This window comes from Condylura cristata, unplaced genomic scaffold, assembly GCF_000260355.1.
Source record: "Condylura cristata isolate star-nosed mole 26May11 unplaced genomic scaffold, ConCri1.0 scaffold00002, whole genome shotgun sequence".
Taxonomy (NCBI): Eukaryota; Metazoa; Chordata; class Mammalia; order Eulipotyphla; family Talpidae; genus Condylura; species Condylura cristata.
Window position 1 is genome coordinate 17834725 of NW_004567103.1, and position 24614 is coordinate 17859338.

At 36.3% G+C, this 24614-nt stretch overlaps 1 protein-coding gene across 4 annotated transcripts in view; it reads left to right on the plus strand.

The window, feature by feature from the left end:
* The window catches only part of ERBB4 (erb-b2 receptor tyrosine kinase 4), a 942163-nt gene that overhangs the window by 623913 nt on the left and 293636 nt on the right, over positions 1-24614 (plus strand). For all 4 annotated transcript variants that reach the window (XM_004674330.2, XM_004674332.2, XM_004674329.2 and 1 more), the window contains exon 5: positions 20028-20093. In XM_004674330.2, coding sequence (XP_004674387.1) covers positions 20028-20093 — 66 coding nt within the window. The remainder of the gene's footprint in view (positions 1-20027; positions 20094-24614) is intronic.

A 24614-nucleotide genomic window follows, 5' to 3' on the forward strand; every position in this document is an offset into this window, starting at 1 on the left:
GCTCTGTCTCTGGTGAATCCTCTCACCCTCCGCATCTCTGGCCTGTACCCCAGTTCTGTGTGAATAAATAAATAAATCTTTAAAAAAAAAAGGCAAAACTTGTGAAAAAAAATGGATAACACATATTTACTGAATAAATACACATGAAATAAATCAGTTCATCAGTCAATCACATGAATCTAAGAATCCAAGATATGTTTTTCGTCTGTCAATCACTTAGATAAAAAATAATGGATTGAAATGAAAATTATAATTCATAGAGAAGTTTATCCATTTTAAGTCCTTTTTCAGGTAGAGATGGCACTACGCATCTATGTGCTTAATTTTTTTCATATAATTGCATTTATATTATACTGATAAGATAAAAAATATATGTACTTTTTCATGTTTAAGAGACTAATTTGTATACTTGTAAATATGTAGAAATCACATAATTTTGACATAATGAATTAAGAGAAATTGATTCTTAAATGGCATTAAACAAAGCAATTTTTAATATATATTTTAGTAAAACACTAATTTATTTTTATTTTTTCATTGAGGTAGCATTTGCTTACAACATTATATGTGATTCAGAGGCATAAGATTACACCACCTCATGTTACTGGGAGGGTAAAGGGCATTCCAAAACCCCCAATCCTGCCTGCTCTAAGAAGTTTCTACTGTCTGCTGAATCAAGAGAAAGCATACTCTAATGTGTAAGACCTTTAATGGAAAGGAACTTTAATACAATTAGTGTGCAATAAAAATAAGGAAAAGAATAGTTTCCAAATCAAGCACCCAAATTTCCCATCTCCTTGTGGGTAAATATCCAGTCAAACAGTGTTGGCCCAAAATAGGACCACCAAGGCCCCAAAGTTAACCATAAGTCTAAGGTTACCTTCTTAGGACCCACAAGAAAGAGGCACAAGGGGCCGGACAAGTCTGGGAGGAAAAGAACAATTTATGCTGCCATTGTCAGCCTCCTCTAGGGTCTCTCACCCAAGTCTGTTTCCAGTGTGTGTTTCCATTTCCTCCAGTGTGTGTTTCCATTTCCTCTGGCCCTCCAAAACCTTCTAGTTCAAGGCCAAGAAGCAAGTTCAGCTTCCTCAAGTCTCTCTGCTCCATTTACCTCCTCCGGGTCTTCTCTTTATCTCTTTCACCAGTCCCTTACTCTCCTACTCTTGCCGTCTTCTCCTCCTCCTTGCTAGGTGTCACCTTTCTTGGGTGACCTGGGACCTTCTCTTTTCCTGGAGACCACCCTGTAATATGCAGATGTATGTCACCAACACCACACTCAACTAGCAAGGCACTCACAGTCATCCACAATAATCCACTGAAAACATGAATTCTTTTTTTTCTTAAGATTTATTTATTTATGCATACAAGAACTGGGGTACAGGCCAGAGGAGCAGGGGGTGAGAGGGTTCACCAGAGACAGGGTGGGGAACAAAACAGGCAGATTGACTGAAATACACTGCTGAGGGGGGCCAGCAGGCAGGACAGGAGAGGTCTGCCGAGCCATGTGAGTCACCTACCTGTCTGGAGATTGAACTTGTGCAGGAGTAGCTGCAGATAGCTTCATAGTGCAATGCTGCACCACCAAAGGATTCCAAAACACCCATCCTTAATATAAAAAAACTACATCTTTTAAAGGGAATTTAGTTTCTTTTTGGCTTACTGTTTAGGCTATTATAAAATGATGAAAAGTTTTAACTTTCTAGGAAATTAATAATCCTTCCCTATACATATGGATTTAGGAATAAGTATAACAAAATTGTATTTCTCAAAATACTTAAGATATCTTAATCTAACCTTTAGCAGTTTCAGGGACAGATGAGTGTCTTTCTCATACAAATCCCTAAAAGGATTTATAAATATTTTAACATTATTGGATAAGTACCAGGAATTTATTCTATGAACAACAATGATACTTCGAAGTGAAAAATATCATATAGTGAATGATGTTTCGTTGTAATAGCATTGGCAATCACAGAATGTTGAAATGATGGAAAATGGTTGCCTTCCAAAAATTAGGTCAGTGGGCTATATCAGGTCATGTGTGAAAAAAATAGATACTGATATTTCACAAGAAAAAAATACTGTATAGTTAAAAGAGAATGAATTTGGGAGCAAAACTGGTTTGGTTTTAAGCATAGTCCTTACTAGCTATTTGACCTTGGGCAAGTCACTTAAGTGCTTATTAGTACTCTGTGTTTACATTTGTAAGAGTGTCAAGAGCTGAGCAAAGCTAAGCTGAGTGCTGAGTTGCTAGGTGAACAGGGTGGTGATTAAGACAAACAGCCCAGATGAAGGTGACAGTCTCGCTTTTAATCTCTTGCTGGGAGTGTAAGCAAGGAGACTGCTGGAGAAAGCACCTACTCCTCCATTGTCCCTTCACCCCCCAGGAACAGCTTGGGGCAGGGCAGACTGATCAGCAAAAACATGGGGTATTTTTGCACTGCTGAGACAGCTCAAATAAAGTCTCCTGATTGTGGATCTGGAGCCAGAGGGAGCAGGGAGAGAGGAGGAAGGACTAAGAATAGAAAAATACCAGCACGGGTCAGAGTGGGCACAAAGTGTTTTCAGGGTGTTGCCCTGTGAAATCCTGATAAGCACCTTCAGTAGAAGTACTGAGGAAGCCAGGCAAGACAGGAGATAAAGCCCCACCCACATCCCCACCCCCACGGGCCCGCCCACGCCCACCATTGTGGTCCTTAAGCTTTGATGCAGCTAAGGTAGAAGCAGCTGGCCAGGGAGCCCTGGCTGTAGCTGCGTTCAGACTGTGCTGCTGTGGCTGCTCATCAAATCTGGTGTGGAGAGAACTTTCCTTTGTGAAACCAGACAGGTATGCTTTTGTAGTTGCCAATGATCAGAACTGACAGATGACAGGTTTCTGATCAATTTCATAGGGTTATTATGAAGAATAAATAAGCTAATATATGTCATAATCTGCGAATGATTTCCTAAGATAAAGTGCCTTCTGATTTTTTTTTCATGTGATTGACCATATCTAAACAGAAGAAGTTTAATAAAAGGTGACAGTTATTATTTTCATTGCATATTAATTAGACAGCATTTTACTATATTTCTAAATTACGGGTTTTTTAGTAACCTGAAGGTAGGATTTTAGAGCTTGATCTCACCAGGACACTGAAAGGAACAAACGTCAGATTCTCCAAATCTATCTTTTCTGTAGCTTACGCCAGCTGTACCACTCATTCTCAATTGTTTTCTAAAACCAAATGCCAGCTAATGACAAAAGTTGGAGCATAGGGGATTTAACACATTCATAATAGAACATAATATTCATAAACATTTTTGGTACTAATTTATTTAAAGCAGATGTTCTGCCTGCGTCAAAACCATTAGTAAAACTCAAAATTATGTATTTCATTGAGTGATTCTTACATATCATAGTAATTGCCAACTCCTAATTAATACTACATATAGTATCTCACATAGGTAACTTTCTTGAACTAGAAAATAGTTTATAAGATATAAATGAGTCAGAGTACAATTAAACCTAACCTTATTAATTTACCAACTTTTATTATTCCATAAATATAAAAATATTTATAGGCCTCTCTGCCTCCCTGGGGATGCAGGGGTTAAGTCTCAGCACTATCAAGCTATCATCACTGCTGTCTGAGTTCAATGTCAGCCAGGGAGGTGACCCACATGACACAGCAGACCTCTCCTGTCTCACCCACTGCTCCCCTCAGCAGTGTATTTCAGTAGAGCTGCCTGTTCTGCTCCCCACTCTGTCTCTGGTGAGTTCCCCTCACCCCCTTGCACCTTTGGCCTATCCCCCAGTTCTGTGCATAAAAAAGTACATCTTTAAAAATAAATAAAAATTTAAAAATTTACATAAAATAGATACCTTCATCTAAGTTTAAGCCTTTATGGTAGAGTAAAAAAGAATAGCAAAAAAATTGTCCATAAGTCATTCCAGAAAAACTTTTGTTTTTATATATTATATATACACATATATAGTTTATGTAAATGAACACATTGATCATTTCATGCAGAGTACTCTAAAAGTATTAAAAAACTTAAATTAGGGAAATAATGTGGGAAATGTTAAGAAGGAAATATTAAAGCCATATGAATACAAGATGGTTGTTGGAGAAGATTTATAAAATAAATTCTTCATGAATCTGATCTAATAAGACAAAAAAATAGGCCACTTATAAACTCAAACAGTTATAAACGGTTTGCAAATAGAAATAACATAATCTAGGCATTTGGTTTAAAAAATAGCATCACATGACTGCTCTTTCTGCTGTCTTTTTAATTCTGCTAATGAGTGTAAGGACTTGAACCTGATCCTTATTGAAGAGTGTCTTGTTGCATTCTCCAAAGGATTTCCAGGTTGACTGACCTTCATTTCAGGAGTAAACTTTCTGGAGTTTTAAAAGCATTACAAGGTACTAGCTCAGTGTACCTGCTAGCCTGATTTTCTTGTTCCTTGGGTTTTGTAATAAAAGTGTTATTTTACATTGTTGCCAAAGGGAAAAAATTGATCCCTGTCTTCTAGCAAGTGACAGGATATTCCTTAGCAGCGCTTCGCTTCAACCCCAGGAAGCAGGCAGACTTAGCTCATCTCAGTTCTCTTATTTTTCCTGAATTATCTGAGCTACTTTTTTGCAAATCTCACATGCACAGGTACACACAGACCACTTGTATGTAGTGAAGGCATACATAAGTAAACATTTGTACAACAGTGTGCACACATTTATTTGTGCACACATTAGTCTCAATAGTTTCTGATCATAAATTAGTTGTTACTTTCCTTTTTACTTGTAAACCACCTAAAATCTGGAATAGCTTCAATAGTCTCTTTACACTGGTCTTGTCCTCCCATTGCGATGTCCAGCTTCTACTACCAGTAACCTAACTTCTGTACAGGGCCCTCCTTCAACTATTCTTAACACCCAAACTGAAACCCAAATTCCTTCAAAACAAAATGGATTGGTTACTAAAATTTTGTTCATAGTAAGATTGGTTTGGGGTGAGCGGCCCAAACTTGACCCTTCAATCCCTGCCCCTGTTTAAAGGTGAGCATATCCCTGGCACCTGAAACCTTCTGGCTCTCCACACCTGAAGGACTTTTTATTTACCTCTTTACCATTTGCCCCTCTCCAGGTTGAAGTTACATTTCATTTTCTGTTTCTTTAGTAGAAATACTAATTTCTTACATAAGGAAATACCTACTCAGAATATATCATACCCACTTAGAAAAATTTAAATAGTGTATTTTCCAACGCACTGTCTCTTTGGTCTTAAATTATATCACATCAATAGTATACTGGTTATTTTCAGTAACACCTCCTCACAAAACGAAAAGGTCCCAATTTGTGGAGTTTGCTTTTTTCCATTGTGAAAATATTCTTATCACTATCTCTTTTGTCGACCAACATGAATTTTGGAAAAAATGCCCAATTAACACACACCTATGTAATAATTCTATTATACATAATCTATAGATGCACATAAATTCAAATTTAGAGTTGTTATAAAATATTGTAAATGGATCAAGTCACTAAATTTAAGTGTGTATATATTGCCTTTGTAATAAAATTTAGTTGTGTGCTATATGGTAAGTGAATTGGTTAAGTGTTTATACCTCTGTCGGCCTTTGTGGCTATCACAGCAGCCTTGAACCCTGAAGGCTCTTGGGAGCAGGGGAGAGACATACATGCCTGATTGTGGACACCTGGAAGATGTTCAGGCCTGCCCAGGTGTGCACACCTGAGTGGAGAGGCTGTTTCTTTAAGGGCAAGGTCACTCAGCCTGAAGTGGGCTATGAGGTGATGAGTGACTATAGAAGGCAGGACCACACATGAAAGTCCAAAGAGAAAGAGTAAAGGTTCACCAGGGGCTGGAGGCCTGGAATATTCTAAAACATTATAATACAATGTAGACAAACAGGAGAGCATTCTCTCTAGTGGAAAAAATCAAGTACAAAAGACAAGTGACATATAAGCTTTCACTTACATGTGATACTTAAGAATGTGAAAATCTGAACAATAGAAAAGACTAAATAATATAAAGGTATTTGCTGGGGCTGGGAAGAGGGTAGAATGTAGTTATTGTTTATTGAGTATATTGTTTCAGTTTAGGTGATGAAAGAAAGTTAAGGGACTAGTGGTTGATTACTTATTCACAACAGTGTGAATGTATTTCATACCACTGACACGTACATTTAACATTGTTTACATTTAACATTGTTAAAATTTAAAATTGTTAAGATGGTAAATTTTATATTATGGGTATTCTATAATTAAAAAAAAATAAAACGATAGAATAGGAACATAAACATGATTATCAGTCAGAACTATCTGGTGGTTTCCGCTTTTGCCCACAGCCTTTGTAGTGGGTGTGAAATGGTAAATCCGTAGACTTGTCAACTTACAACTCTAGATCATATATAGTGTTTTAAACCAAGAATACTTCAATTAAAAAAAAAGTTAATGTACCCTTGGGATAAAGTTTTAAGTAATCCTGCTATGTGAGAATATGAAAATAATTCTGGAAGAATGGGTGCAGGATTTGAAATGTGAGCTTAGATAACTTGATTATACTTTTGCTGAGACTTTCCCAAATAAAATTTTATATTAACTCAAATAACAAGTACCTAATTAAAGTAAGAGACTTACAAGCACTCTATCCTTGACTTTTGTAAACATAAAACCTACATTGTATATTCGTATTTAGAGTACATATGTAAAAATCATTCTGAATCCACTCAGTATTACCCTCATGTGTTTTTCTCTAAGTTGTTTATTCTTTTATCAGTTCAGCGATTACTGTGACTCCGTTCTGTTCTTCTACCATCATCTCTATGTTTCATTATTGTTCCCGTTTATCCCTGTTTACCAATGAAAGCAATTGCATGGAATTCAGCTTAAATTAAGTTAGAATTGAAAGATCTCACCATTTTGCTTTTCTTTGAATTTCTTTGCACTTAGACAATGCAGGAAGTAAAAGAAAAACGTTTACAAGTTACTGAAAAAAATTGTCTATTTAGGTTTCCTTTTTTATAACCTTTGCAAAGAAGAATGTTTATATGTATCTTCCTTCTCCTGGCATCCTTCCCTAAGCCAGTTTTATTTCAAAATGTGAAGCAGAGGTAGGGGAGAGACTGCTAGGTACTTTGGAGGACTAGAGCAGGGGACTTGGCTTCTCTACAGGGAGCTGAGGAAAGATGAATAAGGAGATCAAGCTGCTAACCCACTTAGCAATCTTTCAAGCCTCAATTGTTGCAAGCAGCCATATGCAACTTTTATTTAATTCTTTGCTGCCTGGCAAGAACAAATTACATTCTACTTAGAGGTGATTCTTTTGGCAATTGCAGTTGCTCTTTCTAAGCAGGAAAGAAAAAAAATGGAAAGGAAATTATGCCGTGACATTTCTCTTAAAGTTCTCCACTAAGTATAAGAAATATATAAAAGAAAAAAAAAAAGCCTGATTAGGAATACACAAAGGAAAAGTCATCTGAAAATTAGGTGGCCTGATTAGCCACTTTTATCATCCGTCCTCCTTTCTCTTTATTAAATATTTTCATTCAGGTATTTTTTTTTCCTTTTAAATATTAAAGTATCAATTCAAGTTCTTTAAAAAAAAGTAAACTATAGTATCAAACTAGTGATTAAAATCATGTGCCAAAGTGTCTTTCAGAATAAAGAAATATTACCTAATAGGAAAAATATAGATAAAAATCTATTAAGACAAGTTTAAAAAACAATAGAATGTCAGATAACCATCACTTCTTTATTTCTAAATTTCATAAAGCTGCATATTTTAAAATAGCAAATGTTTTATGGAAAAGATTTGTTATGTGTTATTAGTGGAATAAGTAAATATTTAAGGGTCCTTTTGGTTATATAATTGGCAAAGATCTGTTTGGTTTAATAAATAGGGAAAGTTAAATTATTATCATGCAATTTTTAACATTGTTATGAAATAATAAACAATCCGTAAAGTGGTGCCTGAGGTTTAATATCTGGAGAAAAATCCCAAAACATTGTTTCCTTAACAGTAAATCAATTTAAGAGTAAAATTATACTTATGCTAATTTAAAAATATTAAGTTGGTAGTAAGAGAAAAATTAGAGATCATTGTGTTCCTTTCCCTTCTTCTTTTCTCCCTGCTAAAATATTATTTCTTAGCAACCCCACTGCCATGTCATTTGCACACTTAGTCCTCTTTGCCCCAAGGGTAACCTAGTACTGAACTCAATCACTGGGATTCCGCATGAGTTTAAAAATCTTAACTCCAACTTTCTGTGATTATTAGCCATTCTTTATTCTTCATTTTTCTAGCATGAAAATTAATCAGGATATTAGACAGAAATTTTGAAAGAGACTACCTTATAGTAAGTGCTCAGTAAATGTTAGTGGTTATTACTTTTTGTACTTAAAATCGCTAGCTTTTAGTTCTGTAAGGACACCATTTATTCTGTATTGAACCCCAAAGCTAGGGAGTATAATCAGCCTTCATCCTTCCCATTATCATTTGTACACCAAGATAATCAATAGTACTGTAGGATGTGTATTAGGGGAAAGAAGATCACCATGTAATGCTCTTGATTTCACCCATGTAACACTCCACTCTGACATTGAGGTCATCTGCTGAACACTGCTGAACCCCCACATACATCAAATATTATGGCAAATGATGTAAAATCATCTTTTTAATCTAGGCAAGTAATTTCCCAGGTGACTTTGAGTAAGTTTTTTTATTCAGTCATTTCATTCACTATCCTTACCAAGTCAATTCTTGCATTTCTAAGATCTATTAAATTTCCTCACTATTTACCCAGATCACATGAAAAAGAAGAAAAAAAGTCTTATGTTATAGAGTTCAAGTTTGTCTTCCTGTGTTTATCAATGTGTGCTTTGGTGTGCTCTGTCATCCTTTCTCCCACATGCCTATTCTATTCTTGCTTCTCTGTCCATATATTAAATATTTTATTTTATTGGTTAAAGTATGGTATCTGGCCCAATATTTCTGGACAGGCTCCAATCTCCAGCCTGTCTGAGGTCTGTTGCTTAGTATGTGATTTTAGCAAGTTATTAAATTTCTTTGCTTTCAACTTTTTTATCTGTAGTAGAACTTTGCTCCTAGGGCTGTCCTGATAAATTTCATAGGATGATGCCTGCTACAGAGGTAAAATTGCACGATAGCTATGCTGTGGCCAACTCTTCAGTGTGTTTGGTGGTGATGACTAATTATATCTGTAGGATTTGTATTTCAGGTAGTTATAAGGCCACTGGTATTTTTTTAGAAAACAAGAAACTGTAGCAGAATGATTGGTAGTAGTGTAGATATCTAGCCTTAAATCATTTTTACAATGTAATATAATAGATGTATATACAGTAGTTTGCACATCATTTATCTTTTCTCTGTAAATAATATCTCAGCCTCCAGATCTTTTTAGTAGCTCAAGAAACTTTACTGAAATGCCTTGCTGATGGAATTCTATTTTTAAACTATAAATCCATTATTCTTGAATTTTAGTTTTCTTGTGTGTGAACTTCAAAGGCAAATTAATGAAAACATTTTATGCCAAGACATTTTAGGCTTATTACTTACTCTAATGCCTTTTGGGTCACTTTTTTATAACCTCCATCAATTTTAAAAATCACATTTTCATTCCTTAGGCTTACAATGGCATTTTAGAAAGGTGCCTATTTGTTAATATTGCTGTTTTTAAGTGTGAGAGCTTCAGGGTCTGTGTGTGTGTGTGTGTGTGTGTGTGTACACACAAAGTTAATTCCCTTTGGCAGATGAAAGACTACTAGGAACATAAGATGCCACTTCTGGCTGCTATTCCTCAGAAGAGTTTGTTTAATATAGTGCTATGGAGCTACATAATCTTTTCCAATTTGTTATCCATTTTTCTTTGTTATCTGTCTTAGTGATGTCTCATCTCCCCAACTGACTGCTAGAGGCTAGCAATCTGTAAGAAAACTCAGTCTCAATCGGAGAGAGAAAAGATTAATGAACCCAGCCATAATTATAAAGTCCCAGGCCACAGATATTATAAGACCTTTCAAAATTTACTCAGGATGGAAGAAGCTGGGGGTAGCACTGTCATGTAAAGTGATACTGTCCTCTTAGTAAAGGAGATGTTGGGTTATTTCACTTGAGAAAGCTGTGTTTTCAGTACTATTAGGAGCTGCGGGAAAGAAATGATTCCTTCCTTTATGGAACTTATAATAATTCTGTTCATTTCAGTTCCCCCCTGATATTACCCATTTATTGTTAATTCATAGAGGAGAGAGATCTGTTGTTATTACTGTCAAGTGGAAGCTATCTGAAAACAGATACTGCTGATGGAGACCGTGCCACAAACAAAATGGAAACTGTATGCTCATAGTGAACTATAAAGTAAAAAATAGCAGGTCAAAAATGTGTGTACAATGGTCTATTATTTTAAACTTGTTATTTTATGTATTTAATAGTAATATATTTTAAAATGAACGATTCCGCAATACAAAAGTGATGAACCATATTTATTTTCTTTTCCATTTCACATTTCTGATTTGAACATGAAATAGAAATAGAATCTAACAAACACATCCAATATATGTAATTCTTGATGGTATAGGTCAGAGAAGACCCTACTGCAAGGTGGCATCTAGGAAAAGCATGGAAGCAGGTGAACCATTTAACTATGGACTGACAGAAACAAGGAGATCGGGGAAAGAAAACAGAAGTGACCAAGTGGAGGGTTCACCATATGCATATTCCTAGAACAGCAGAAGACCAGAGTGAGAGAAGTAAGCCAGAAGGAAAAGACTCCAAATGTTATGGAGAAAAGGAGACAGGGTCATATAAACTAGGACCTTGAAGAACATTATAAAGTGTCACTTTTTCTTTGAGAGTGCTGGGAAGTTAATGAAATTTGACCTGGCCTGACTAAGAAGATATACTGAGAAGATATTATAAAGGGGCTAGTATGGAAACTAGAAATCCAGTTAAAAGGTTATTGTATTAATCGGAGCAAGAGATGATACTGGAGTTTTACTATCGTGGTAGTGATGGGGGTTGGATACTGGACACATTTTTAAGTTAAATCAACTGAATATGCTTATGAATTTTTCTTAACTATGAAAGAGAAAGAAAAGCTACTGACTCCAATTTTTTTTTTTTAATTATTATAAAAGGCTTGAGTTGCCATTTACTACAATCAGGCAGACTACACTGATAATTTTTTTGATAAAGTGAAATGACTTGGTATTAATTATTGACATGTAAACATTTAAATGCCTATATAGGTAGACTTTTTTTGTAGTTGTGGAAAAGATGTGTCTGAGTGGAAGTTTAAATTTTAGAGTACTTCAGCCTGTTACAACTATTTGAGGATTAACTGAATTAATATATTTAAAATGCTTACACATACCACATACACTAAATAGGGTATATGCTACAGAATTCAAAGGAGGAATCATCTCGATAGATTACAATGAAGGTGCTCTTGATGACAGGCTCATTCATCTTTAAGTACTTACAAAGGTTTCTCTCGCTACTTCTGTTGTTGATTACAATGGCAAACACATGTTAGAATATTCTTTAAGTCTGCTGGAAATGATTTTAAGTTCGATTTGACTTCTTATTGTATGTTCATAAGTGGATTTGAAATTAATTGGAACAAGTTTTATTCCACTGTAGGCCGAATTCCTATATTCTATTTTGTGCTAACAATTATAGCAATGATAATACTTTGTAATAGCTTGATTTGAAAAAAAAAAAAATGACACTGTCAAATATAAAAGGGTCTAGTTTTTTGGGAAAAAAAAACTAAGTCTTATAAATTTGAGTTGTTTTGTGTTTATTGATAGTGATGTAATTTTAGAGTTGAGTGGATTTAGAATATAGGTTCCATGGGTTCACTCTGGGAAAGGTTTCACCAGAGCACCTTTAGCAGCACGTGGCAAGTTTCCCAGCAAGTTTCTCCACGAGACAGATTTTAGTTATATTTAAAGAACAGGTTTATTAGGAAAAGGGGCAGAAAAGTGAATGACATTTGCCTAGACATAAGTGGGGTGAAAAGGCTGCCTTAAAAGGGACAGGTTTGCTGAGAGAAGCCTGCATTGGTCACAGGTGGGCAGCTTTGAGGAGGTGTCTCCACTGAGAGAGGTCACTGAAGAGAAGCCCCTGCAGGGTACAGGCTACAGGCTACAAACTGGCAGGAGGCTGCTGCCCTGTGGAGGGAAAGGATTGGTGGGAAAAGCCTGGGTATAGTCACAGGTGTGCAGGACTGCTGCCTTGGGCCAGGGCAAGACCACACTGATATAGTCAATTTCTCTTTGAGAGGCACTCATTCCCTTGGTGAGTGGCCTGATTGTATTCCTTTGTGGAGTGGCCCATTTGGAATTGGGACTGGAGATTCCACAATGGGCCCAGTCTCTATATCTTCACCCTCAGGCTTGTGGTCAGAAACTCCCTAACGAAATCTGATACCTGCTGGGGCCTTATGCCTTGTGATGAGGTACTGGAGCCTAAGGATATTGACTTCCATAGCTGGGTTAATGGTCATGTTAATCTGCCCTCCCCTAACCTTCCATAGAAGTCAGGTTTTAATCTTGTGGTGCCTCCTTTAGGTTTTCAATTCTTTCCTCCATCAGTAGTATGAATTAAAAAAAAAAAAAAATCTGTCCGCTTCTAGTCTTCTCTTTGAAGTTCTTTTTTGCAGACTGTTATCCTCTAAAGTTTTTTGAAGGTGTTCTGGAAAAAGAATAGGTTATAAAAAATAATAATATTATAGATAGCATTGTATTAGATCTTTCACTCAATGAGAAATGTAATGTCTTCTGCCTGTTGTTAATGTGTATGTCATTTGGCATAATAGGTATAAACTTTTTTCCCACCCCACTCTGTCAGTCCTTCTATTTGAACCTGGAATTTTTGTGTTACCATTTATTTCTTTGGACTTATTTATGTTTCCAGAAAGTCTGTGCAAAATAGAAGTTTATTAAATATACTCAATGCTTTCAAATATTTGCATAATTTTGTGTACCAGGTTAACTACTCAGGCCATTAGCTATCTGAAATATTTTGTGTGAGGATCTAGTAGAGGAGATAGTATGCCCTGGTCACCATAGATTAGTAGTAGTAAGGTGAGATCCTAGAAAAATGTGGACAAAATGTTTCAGACTAAATGTGAAGTCACTCACACTTCTTTTCAAAATTAATCTTGATCACAAAATTTCAGATTCCTGAACTATAGAAATTTGATCTTTTTTTTTTTTAGAAAAGCAAGTTTAACCAGGCTGACATTACATATTTTTTCCCACTCTGTGATTATTTGAAACATATTAGATAAAAAATTCCACATATATATATATATATGCATACATATATACATACATACATATATACACACTATATGCATACAAACACACACACACGTATGCTTTGTCTTTCTAGTTTTGGAGAATAACTGCCCATCTACTTTTGAAAAGCAAGATGTAGGGACTGATTTTTTTTTTTTTAAGATTTATTTTATTTGTACATACAGAACTGGGGTACAGGCCAGATACTCAGGGGCGGTGAGAGACTTCACCAGAGAGAGAGAGCGGAGAGCAGAACAGGCAGATCAGACGAAGTACACTGCTGAGGGGAGCAGCGGGCAGGTCAGGAGAGGTCTGCCACGCCATGTGGTCACCTCCAGGGCAGGCGGGAATCGAACTCATGCGGAGGTGGCTTTAGCTTCTCACTGCAGTGCTTTAACCCGCTGCGCCACCAGGGAGGGCCGGGACTGATTTTTTGAAATACAGATTCCTACATCTCACCTCAACCTATAAAGTCAGTGGTTTTGCACAAACCATACAAGAGCAGCACTAATTATTGAGAATCATAATCTGAATCATTCTTTTACCCTTCAGGTCAAGCTGTTGCAGGGCAGCCCAATGTGAATTGGGTTTCCTGACTGTGGGTCCTCACCATGTGCTTGAGATTCAACTGCAGGCACTTTCAAAAAAAGGTTAATAACGGGTTTCTTCACAAGAGAAAAGGAACATGAATAACTCAGGGAAAGAGAGGGAGATAAGTTGATTGAGGTGTCCTACCCAACCCCCATGACCTGGAACCCCAATAGCATGCTGAAAGCCAGTGAAACGTGAAGAGTCAAGAGATAAGCCGCAAGCCATGAGCCATGAGGCGTAGAGTCTCCCAAAGCCCACATGTCTGGTTTTATGTCCAAACATTGCTGCTTAAATCCACCTTCAGGCCCCAGCACCCTCCCTTTGGTGTTGCTGGGATTTGTAGTTCTGGTGTCTGGGGTGGAGGTGGAGTCCACAAAATGGGTAACTATAAAGGTTTTGTTCAGGACATCCTTTCCCTCTTATAAAGCCCCATGTCAGTGCTCAAAAGTCTTTGCCAATTCCATAATAACGGTACAGAGCATATTCCAAGCTATTCAAAAGACCTGCAGGACACTTGGTAGTTCATCTCCCAGTGCTATTTCTTATCCAGACTGCTGAAGGTATGACATGGGTTGCCTAACTGTGGGTCTTCACCTGTGTGCTTAAAAGGGACTTAGAATGAGACTCATTGCAGACATACACAAAAAGGCTAATTAAGGGTTGATTTACAAAAAGGGTTAATGACCAATGGAGTAACTCAGGGTGAACTAGAGAGAGAGAAATTGGTGAATGTGTCCTCCAGTTCTGCTGAGCTGGGACCCAATAGCATGCTAAAAGCTGGTTTAAAATAAGGCCCACAGGCCCACATTAGGCCTGGTAACATACCAAACCTGGCTGCTTAACTCCACTCTCAATTCCCAGCAACCCTCCCTTACGTGGTGATGGTATTATGGGATTTGCAATCCATGGTGTCTTGGATCTCTGGTCCTGGTTGGGGGTGTGGTCCATAAAATATATGTGTGGAGTTTGTTAAGGACATCCGTTGCCTCCCCCAAAAGTGAAACTAACCTTCTCATTGTGGTTTCATAATGATACTCATGCCTCTGTATCACCTCTTAAGTTAAATTCAGCTGGAACTCTCTTTCTTTCCCCTTCTGTTTGGACATCTAGATAGTCAAGCCCAGTTAAATACCAACCCCTCTGCGGAGTCTTGCAAATCCTTCCTGTCCACTTTATTTATTCCTGTTATTTTGACAAATGTTATGATTGTAATAATTACTTGCCTTTTCCCCCACCCTGCCTATTTCTGGTCCTTGAAAGCTCCTTTATGGCAGGGAATTGACTAATTTATCTTTTTGATCCCAAGCAAAGAACAGGGACGGGTTCAGTGTGCTTTCAATATATGTTTTACTTCTTTCTTTTGAATTATATGGTCATGAAAAAGATATTATTCTCTCACTTCTTTCCCCAGTAAAAATAGTTTTAAGAGGTCAAAACTGCCAGTTTTTAAAAGGACTGAAGAAGAATCTAGGGATGGAACTGAATTGCTTTTAGCTGGAGGCAGTTTGAGGATATAATCTTTTATGGCTGCCACTGACTTCATATTTTGTAACTCTTCAACTGTCCTGGCATATTTTTTGCAGAAAGCAGTACAGAGGTACACATTAAATCCCCTCTCTGCAGCCAGACATTCACACAAACAAGCAAAACTTCTAGCATGGGATTATAACTCTTAAAAATATCAAAGTGGCTCAGGGACTCTAGTTCCTAAAAGAAGAATCCAAAAGCTACATTTTTAGTTTGGTCTTCTGGACAGCATAAAAGAGAAACTTAGTCATATTTGCTAGCTTCTGCAATGAATCATGTATTGTAAAAGCTGTAGTTATTGTCTGCAAATTAAAACACTTGCTAATAGACGATAAGCATGACATGCACTTAGAGATTCAAATGTTATTAAAGTAAAGGAAATATTTGTTTAAATGGTCTATTTTAAATTTCACCTCTTTTATTCAGTCAATGTGATAGGAGGTGGAAATATTTTAAACAACTGTATTATCCCTAAGCTGAAATGGGAAATGTCAGATTTTTCATTTTAAAGTAAAAACTGCTACAGTTCTCATATAGTGTTAAAGAAGTATTGTGACAGTGGAACACAGTGATGTAGCCTACTGAGAAGTGAAAATAGGGAGATTTGGACAACACTGGCAAAACTCAAAACATTTCTCCCATTCATATAGCCTAGTATCAAACTGATTCATTTCTTTGCTATCCTCATTAAAATGCATACTAATGAAGAAGCAGTTTATATAGTTGAGGCATACCTGATATTTCAGTGATTATATATAGTTTTTCCCCTCATGAAACAAAGCTCTACAGTTACCTGGTAGGGCTGAGGCAAGTTCCAATAGATACTGGGTTATGGTTAAAGAGTTTAAATTCTGTTAGGAGACAGACAAGGGACCCTTCAGAGGCCTTTTTTTATCCTTTCCACCAAAATGGCCTGGGCTTATTTCTTCGCAGATGTCACAGATGTATCGATAAATCACTGTCTAAGTAATAGTGCTGACTCTTAAGTCACTATATATTATACTGAAAATGGTCTCATTTAACCTGGCATCATCCAGCTCTCTTTTTCTAGGCCCATATACTGTTCAAAATACAGTAGATCTTCCTTAGATCTAGAGGGTAGACATTAGATAGTGTGTAGTATAAACCTTTTTCCTTCAAAATAATGCTGAATACATTCCAAGCTATGAATGCACCATCCACATTTTGTTAGCTTATTTAACTCCAATACTTATCATAGTTTCTGATAACCAGCTGCAAAAGGTGATTAGGAGGCAGTTGTGGACAGAAGTAAGGGAGTAAAGAAAGTGCAGGAAGTTTTATTCTTAGTTCAAATATATAATAACGAAGGAAGCCCTTTATCAATCCTTTTCTCTTTAGCCACTTCAGTGCAGCAGAAATGTAGAGGGGGAAAAGCTAAAAATGGATTTAAAAGCATTAAATAAATAATTTGAGACTGCTTACCTCTTTGTCTATAAGAATCCAACCAAAATTGTATACATAAAAGTGGTCAAATGCAGAAATAGCTTAAAAATTTTTGGTCAGATATTCTGACATTTATCTAATTGCAACAAGGCATTGAAAATAGTATTTATACATGTATATATCATACAGTGTTGAAGAATAAAGTTGAGCTAAGTGACTGGCAGATTCAAAAGGGTCAGAGCTTTAAAAACAAAGAATACATGGCAGACTAACCAACAATTTGTGGACGTAGAACAGGGTAGTCCCCAGGAAGAGTGGAGGTTCAAGTTCCCTGCCCCAAAGGAGGGTAGAACTGGGCAGAGAAGAGAAAAAACTGGAGAAGAGAAAGGAAGCAGGATGGGGAGCCAGAAGGGGACCTGAGGGAGGCCCGTGGAATAGAGAGGCATATGAAAAAGCAGCTCTTGTTTCTTGGACCTAGACTGGTTGAAACAGTTGGGGGTGAAAGATTCATGGGGAGATTAACTATGGCAGCTTTTATATTGATTTGGATTTTTCTCTTTTCCTTCCAGAATTGTCTGACTATTTCTGACCCTGTTCTATAGATCCCAGTTAGAAGGTGTTTTAGACTTGTGGCAGGCTTTCAAGCCCTGCTTTGAGCCAGTACCTTTTGGGTTAACTTTTACCTCAAGGGCATATTTGATTTAGAAACTATAGTCTTTGTCTTGTCTGTATTGCACACTCATTATATTCGAGTTCCTTCCATTAAAGGACTTATATGTTTTGTCTTTATGTGGCAGATGGCAGGATCTACTTGAAGTGGGCAGGTTTGGGGGCTTAGAGGTGACCCTCTTCTTGTCCTGTAACAGAAGTACACTCAACTTAGGGATTTTCAGTACATCCACAGTGTAAAATAACTACAAAATATGTAGAACAAAAACATCTTGAAAACTCTTGGTTTCTGAAAGGAAACTAAAGACTGAAAAGCCCAAGAGAAGTTGCTAGTGGTTTCATCTTATAGTAGCAGTAGCTTTCTGATTAAATATGAATTAAAAAATGGATACTGCCAAACAGAATCTCGTAACAGCATATAGTCAAGATTAAATTATTTAAACTATGTATGTGTGTTTATGTTTGTGTGTCTTGCACACTTTCACTTGTACGCAACTAGGTAGCCTTTTCCATGATACTGTATCAAGAACCATAACAAAATTTTCAGTAATATCCTTATACTAGTTCTATGAGTAGGTTTTGGGGTGCAAAAAAAAATGGAGGAAATAAGATAAAATGTATTAGCAAAGAAAAAGAGAACCTTGAGAATATTAAAATGTTTGATGTTACTTAGTTCTTTTTTTTTTTTTTTTTCCTACAGATAACCCTATGGTACCAATGAACACATAGATTAAATGGTATATTGTTTTCTGTTTCAATATGTTCATTTAACATACCACTTAATGGTATTGTTGCCTCCTAGAATTTTCACACATCTGAAGAAACACATTCACATTGGCTACAATCTAATAAAAAGTTTGTACTCAAAAAGTTATCCCCCTCCCCAGTTTGTCTCACAGTCCTTTCTAATTTCCGCTGGTATAAATCAATTTAGATTTATTAGCTTTGTACAAAAGAACTCCAGTAGGTTTTTAATAATAATTATCATTATCACTGATTAAAGTTATATTGTTCAGGCCAGATGGAGTCCTTTTCCTGTCAGCTAGAATGAGCGTGCATTATGTACTTCTAATGTGTTTGGATCTAAATAAACAGATGGCAGAGTGACAGGATATTATAGACTGTGATGTCAGCAGCAATGCTTTGCAAACACAACTGCTTTAAATAAGCTCGGTTGTAGCTAGGATCCTGATATTTTTAAGAAGGTGACGGGAATCAAGCCTGTTATATTCACCTGGAAATACTGCTCACTTACAGAACCATGAAGGTAGTCTGAGGTGCTTTCTGAGAAGGTACTATTTCTTAACAGTGAAAAAGATGTAATCTAATAGGTCACTCAGGCAATTTCAAAAGGAGAGAGAGAATGAGAGAGGAGAAAGAGAGAGTGGGAAAAAATAGTTGAGAAGGAGAGAGAGTGAATGAGCGCAAGAGAGGATCTTAAGGTGTAACAATTTCTGAGTTATGCAAACTCCAAAGAAAGATGGAAACACTCAGTATAACTCTATTCCATAGTATTTACAATATAGTTAACTGTGTTAACATAAACATTTGTTTTAAGTACTATCCTATTTTCCACAGAGGACCTTTTTTTTAAAGATGTATTTATTTATGCATAAAGAACTGGGGTACAGGCCAGCGGTACAGGGGCAGTTGAGAGGATTCACCAGAGACAGAGTGGGGAGAACAGGCAGATTGACAAACTGCACTGTTGAGGGGAGCAGTGGGTGAGACAGGAGAGGCCTGCTGTGCCATGTGGGTCAGTTCCATGGTGGGGATCAGATTCCTGTTGAAGTGGCTGCTGCTAGCTTTGTAGTTCTGTGTTTCAACCCTTTTGCATTATCAGGGAGGGCCCAAAATAAACATTTTGATTAAACATATACCCTAAAAATATTAGAAAATTAAGAAAAGGATTAATAAGTATGTTATAGAAAAGTGTTAGTCTTAACCATAAATATAAGGCTTTTTCCTACAAGTGCCCAGAAAAATTAAGAGTGATCCTGTGAAATTCAGAAACAGACTTCAAAGAAATTCATTATGTATGATTTCTTCTAGCTAATATTTTTTGTTGAGAGGTCATAGAAATCTTTTCTGTGGGACAACTGTTTCGTTGAGGTGACTAACCATAGTAAGTATGGGAGATAATCCAGGGCACTATTGAAGATAGAGTTAGATGCCTGACACTAAAGGATGTGTCAATGAAAACTTTGAGGAGGGTATAAAATAATTAAAATTAAACAAAAAATATTTTTTTTTGTTTTAAATGCTTGGGTTATTTAATACAGACCATTTAACATACATAATGAGAAGATTTTGAATACCAACAGACTGGATTCAGCTTCACATGTATTTTACATTCAGGTTTTGCTGCTTATGTGGATATTTTATGAGCTGTGTTTAAACCCTGGTGTGATATAAAAATGCTCATAAAAGAGAAAGGATATTTTTTGGAAGAGGTATTCCTGTTCAAGGAATGACAGGTTATAATGGGCATGTGCTTTCTTTGCTCTGCAGGTGGTCGCTGCCATAAGTCCTGTACTGGCCGGTGCTGGGGACCCACAGAAAATCATTGCCAGACTTGTAAGTGTTCAAGAGTAAGAGAGCATAGGTTTGAAATAGTCAAAAATATTAACCACTGAGTCTTTTCACCCTTCTGGTCATCAGAACATGAAAATCAGCTTTGCTTCCCTGTGGTAGATTTGCTTCTTCCAAGTAAACTGTCTAATTTCATTGCTTTCAAATGAAACAAAATATATGATTGCTTCTTATATTTCTTTGTGGTTTCTAGGTTAATGATCTCAACAGCATAGCTGTGGTGCCATTTACTATGACTTCAGAGTCTGTACATCAGAAGAAAAATTAGATCCAAATGTGTGCAAAATAATAACTCAATTTCAGGCTAACTGAATATCTCAGTACTTTCCCCAAATAGTTACATCACCATTCATTATTAGGAAAAAAAAAAAAGAAAGAAAGAAAGAAAAGGAAAAAGGAACCTGTGTATCCACTCTGTTCTAGGTACAGAGTTACGGTTATAGAACAATGTAATGTATCCCTTACTGCACATTGATTCTTGTATTAGTGGTCATTAGTTAAAATAAGTATGAAGCTATCATCATTGCTAAGGCATTTAAAACAAAGTATGCACAGCATAAAGAAAAATAGCTATTGTTTTTCAGTGTCTTAACACCGTATGATACTTAAACCAGAACTGAGTTTTCACCAATTTAAATGATAAATGGTTTCTTTAAAAAGGAAAAACAAAATGCTCTATATAAATGGTAAAGACTTTTCTTCCTGCTGCAATAATAACAGCTGAAATAGTATGGAAAACAATGCAACAACAATTTGAAATGTATTCCTTCATTAGCATAAAAGACACATAGAAACTATTACAGAAAATTTGAACATACAAATATTAGATATTGTAGAAATTTGTTATGCTATTGGATGAAAGTTTAGATATTTCTGATTTGCTTCAATTCATAATGATTGCTAGATACAATTTTAATAAAAGTAATTATTATGAGCCACCAAAGGGGGGGGATGTCTATTGGGACATACTCTCATAGGAAATGACTTTTAAATATATTTTTGAAATTCATGAGATTATCACATTCAACATTCGTAAACTATAAAAGTGGATAATGTAAGTTTCTCCTCACTTGTTTCCCACCTTTATCCTTCAGCTATCCATAGGCAACAGATGTTAGTGGCTTTTTGTAACTATTCTTTCAGAGGCAATGTATACATACACTAGGAAATATGTATATGTCCCTGCCCATTTTTCACTTACAGGTTAGTGGAATTTGCATGCTGTAATGTACTTTTTCTTTTTTTTTTATTTCATGTGTATAAATGTGTTGCATTCATTCCAGAAGTCATATTTGCTGGGTCAAAGACACATGTCTATGCAGTTTGATAGAAATCGCCAACATCTTGTTCTGCATAAAGGCTTTCTGAGACCAGAAGCAATGTACCTGGTTTAATATTCCTTGGGCCACTCAGTGTTAGCAGACTTTCAGTTCTTTGTCAAAAGGTTAGATGAAATATGCTATCTCAGTTTAGTCTTAAATTAACTAACTTTATGGCAACAACATTTTGACAAGAATTTTAAATAGAATCCTAGATTAAGGTTAGATTACTATGAAATGCATTCACTCTAATATTGTAGAGAATGTCTTCATAGCAAATAAATAGAAACATATTGCTGTACCTAATGCTGAGATGACATTGACTTAGCCACTTAGCCATTTGTACAGAGTCAAAATCTCTAAAGTGTAAAAAATGTAATCATTTATGATGGAACTGTTGAAGTGTTCAGATATCCATCGATTCTCTTACTTTGAAACATTTCTGAGTTGTCAAACTTAAAATCACTTATTACTTTCTTATTTTCCAAAGGGTCAAACGAACTTCAGGCCAGGGTGTTCATTTTGCATGAGCCCCACTCTCACTGAGGTCCACGGATACCCCTGATCTCTTGGCTGGGAAAAGACACAGGCCTTCAGACTTGCCCAGTGGTTACAGAGACTCACTTTAGACTTGGGGGATGGGCTGTTTTTGGTTGCTAGTTTATATTCAGTTAGCTACATTTTCATCATTTGGTCGGGGATCAGGGCTAGGTTTAGAATCAGTTTGCTTTTCTATTGCCACCTTTGCATTATTTCCTTTGGCTTTATTTTCACGATTCATAAATGCTCTTATCAGGGAAGCACAGGTAGTAGCAGGTGTATGCTGTAATTTCTGGACCGAAAGTCCCATATAGTACTTTTAATAATACTAGTAAGATGAAATAAAATTGTTATAATTAATTACATTATCTCATTTTAATGAGATTTTTTAAAACCATGTATAGGTGTTTTTTCATCAACTTTGTATTCATATAGGCCTCAAAATTCTGAATACTCTCATTTATTTTAGTAGAATTAGTTATGTTAGTAACATTTTTAAAAGTCTTCATTCCCCCCAACATTTCTTATTCTTATAGGAGAGAGACAACTTTTGGGATAATTACAAGTATACACCTGTCTTTCTCTTGAGAACTGCCTGCTTCTAGAGAGGTGTGTCTGAAGCTTTGTTCTGTTCTGTTCTACCATAGATCACACAGCACAGTGGGGTGAATTTGGATACAGGGTTTATTTGATAATGTCCAAATATTTTTGGTGGTCAGAACATTGGGAGTTGGGGAAGCATCTGTTGGCATTAAGTTGATATGTCCTTGAGAGTTCATCCCACCACGACCCAAACAAAGACAATTTATTCAAAACAACATGTTAAAGTTTGCAAAACCCTGTAGAGCAAAGAAATTACTATTATAACCGAAAATTAGCATAATTGTTACTATGTCTGTTACATAAGGTCTATCAAATTTGAATGCAACCAACATTTCTATATGCCTGATATTTGTAAGTCCAAATTTGGGAGCAGCAGTCTTTTTCATGGATATTTATAGCTTCTAAAACATTTCCATGAAAGCTTTGTTTTCACAGTTTTTCTGACTTCAAAAGACAGTGATTATCTCATTTTACAAATTGGAAAGTGTAAACTGAGGGGATGATTGAGGGAGTTGTGAAATTTATGCGACTAATACTGGGATTTCAACCTAAATGTCTTCAATCTAAAGATAATATTGTTTCTGCCATGCCATAGTGCATAGCACAGTTCAGTGCACAGTGGGTTTGAAATCAGTGAGATGACACAGGTTGTTTCCAATTTGTGTCATGGGAAAGTGACTTAACCTTTCTAATAAATCTCAGTCACCGTGTCTATAAAATGGAAATGATTACTTTAGAGGGTTGCTTTGTTGGAATCAAAGTTAATAAAGTAAGGTTGTTGAAATGCCTAAATATATTGGGGCATAATATATAACTAACATGTTAGTGAACCAATGGAGAGGCAGTTACAGAATATAAGCCAGCTTAAATCTGAACAAATGCATGCAGAAATGAAACTCCAGTAGGTCAGTTCAACTTTCTAACACGAATGACTGGCGAATTAAAAATAAACATAAAAAAGGCTGGGAGTGAAGTGGTAGCTCCTTGTCCTTGTCTTCATTTCTTTCCCCTTCTCTCTTCTTGTTTGGGCTACTTGAAAGGTAAATTACCTATCCATATTTAAAGAGTACAACAACCACTCAAAGACTTACTTTATTGTAAGAACTGAAGCTTAAAATTCTGGTCATACTTTTCAAAAATTAGACATCATGAAAGATTCCATACAGATATAAAAACTCTAGCAATTTGATAGAAATAGTATGTACATGATCAATTGTTTTTTAGTCCAAAATTTTCTAGGCTCCTTTTAGATTTCTGAAAGCCCGTCTGTCAGTTAAAATATATTACTTACCCTGGGAACTACTTGAGATGCACTTATCTGTGAACTCTGATTGAACTTATGAAAAAGCAGAAAGTGTGGACTGTACAAGGCTTTGGAGAGATTCTGCTTTTGTTTATTGATCATCCAAAAGTACATTCCAGGGTCTGTGAGACAGTCTTATATTGGTAAGAAGTGATTGCTTTTCCTGGCACTGAACTCAGTCCATTCCAGTGAGGGCTTCTTTGCAGTTATGCAACTTAATGATTTTCCAAAAAAAATTCTTCATTATTTGTCAATAATTATTCTTTGAGACTTTGCATACACTTTGTAAAGAAGACCAGAGTGTTGAAAAACCTAGCATCTCCGTTGAGAAACTGAAGTTAAGAACATGCTTCATTCAGCACACAAAGTCAGTGCAAGGCAACTTACACAGGCTTTATTCTGTGTCACTAAATGCTGAGAAGTCACTGGAAAAACAGCTAAGTAAGGCTTTGGAGAATGAGTCCTTGATAGTGAAGAGTTGTTAGGGTGGAATGAAGTGAAGAGTGAAGATCAGAATGGAAACATTTCTGAGAAGAGATAAGGTGGGGAAATGCCAGCTACCTTGGTGTTGAGCTGGAGAGAAATCTAGGGAAGACAGCTTCTCTAGAAGATGGAAGGGGTTTTGTTTTTATTTTTAATAGATTTAGTCAAATGAAAGGAGGGTATGAATAAATCGATAGTTTTCTACAAGAGCAGCTCATTATGCATACTCATAGAAATAATAATAACGGGCCCTCAGTG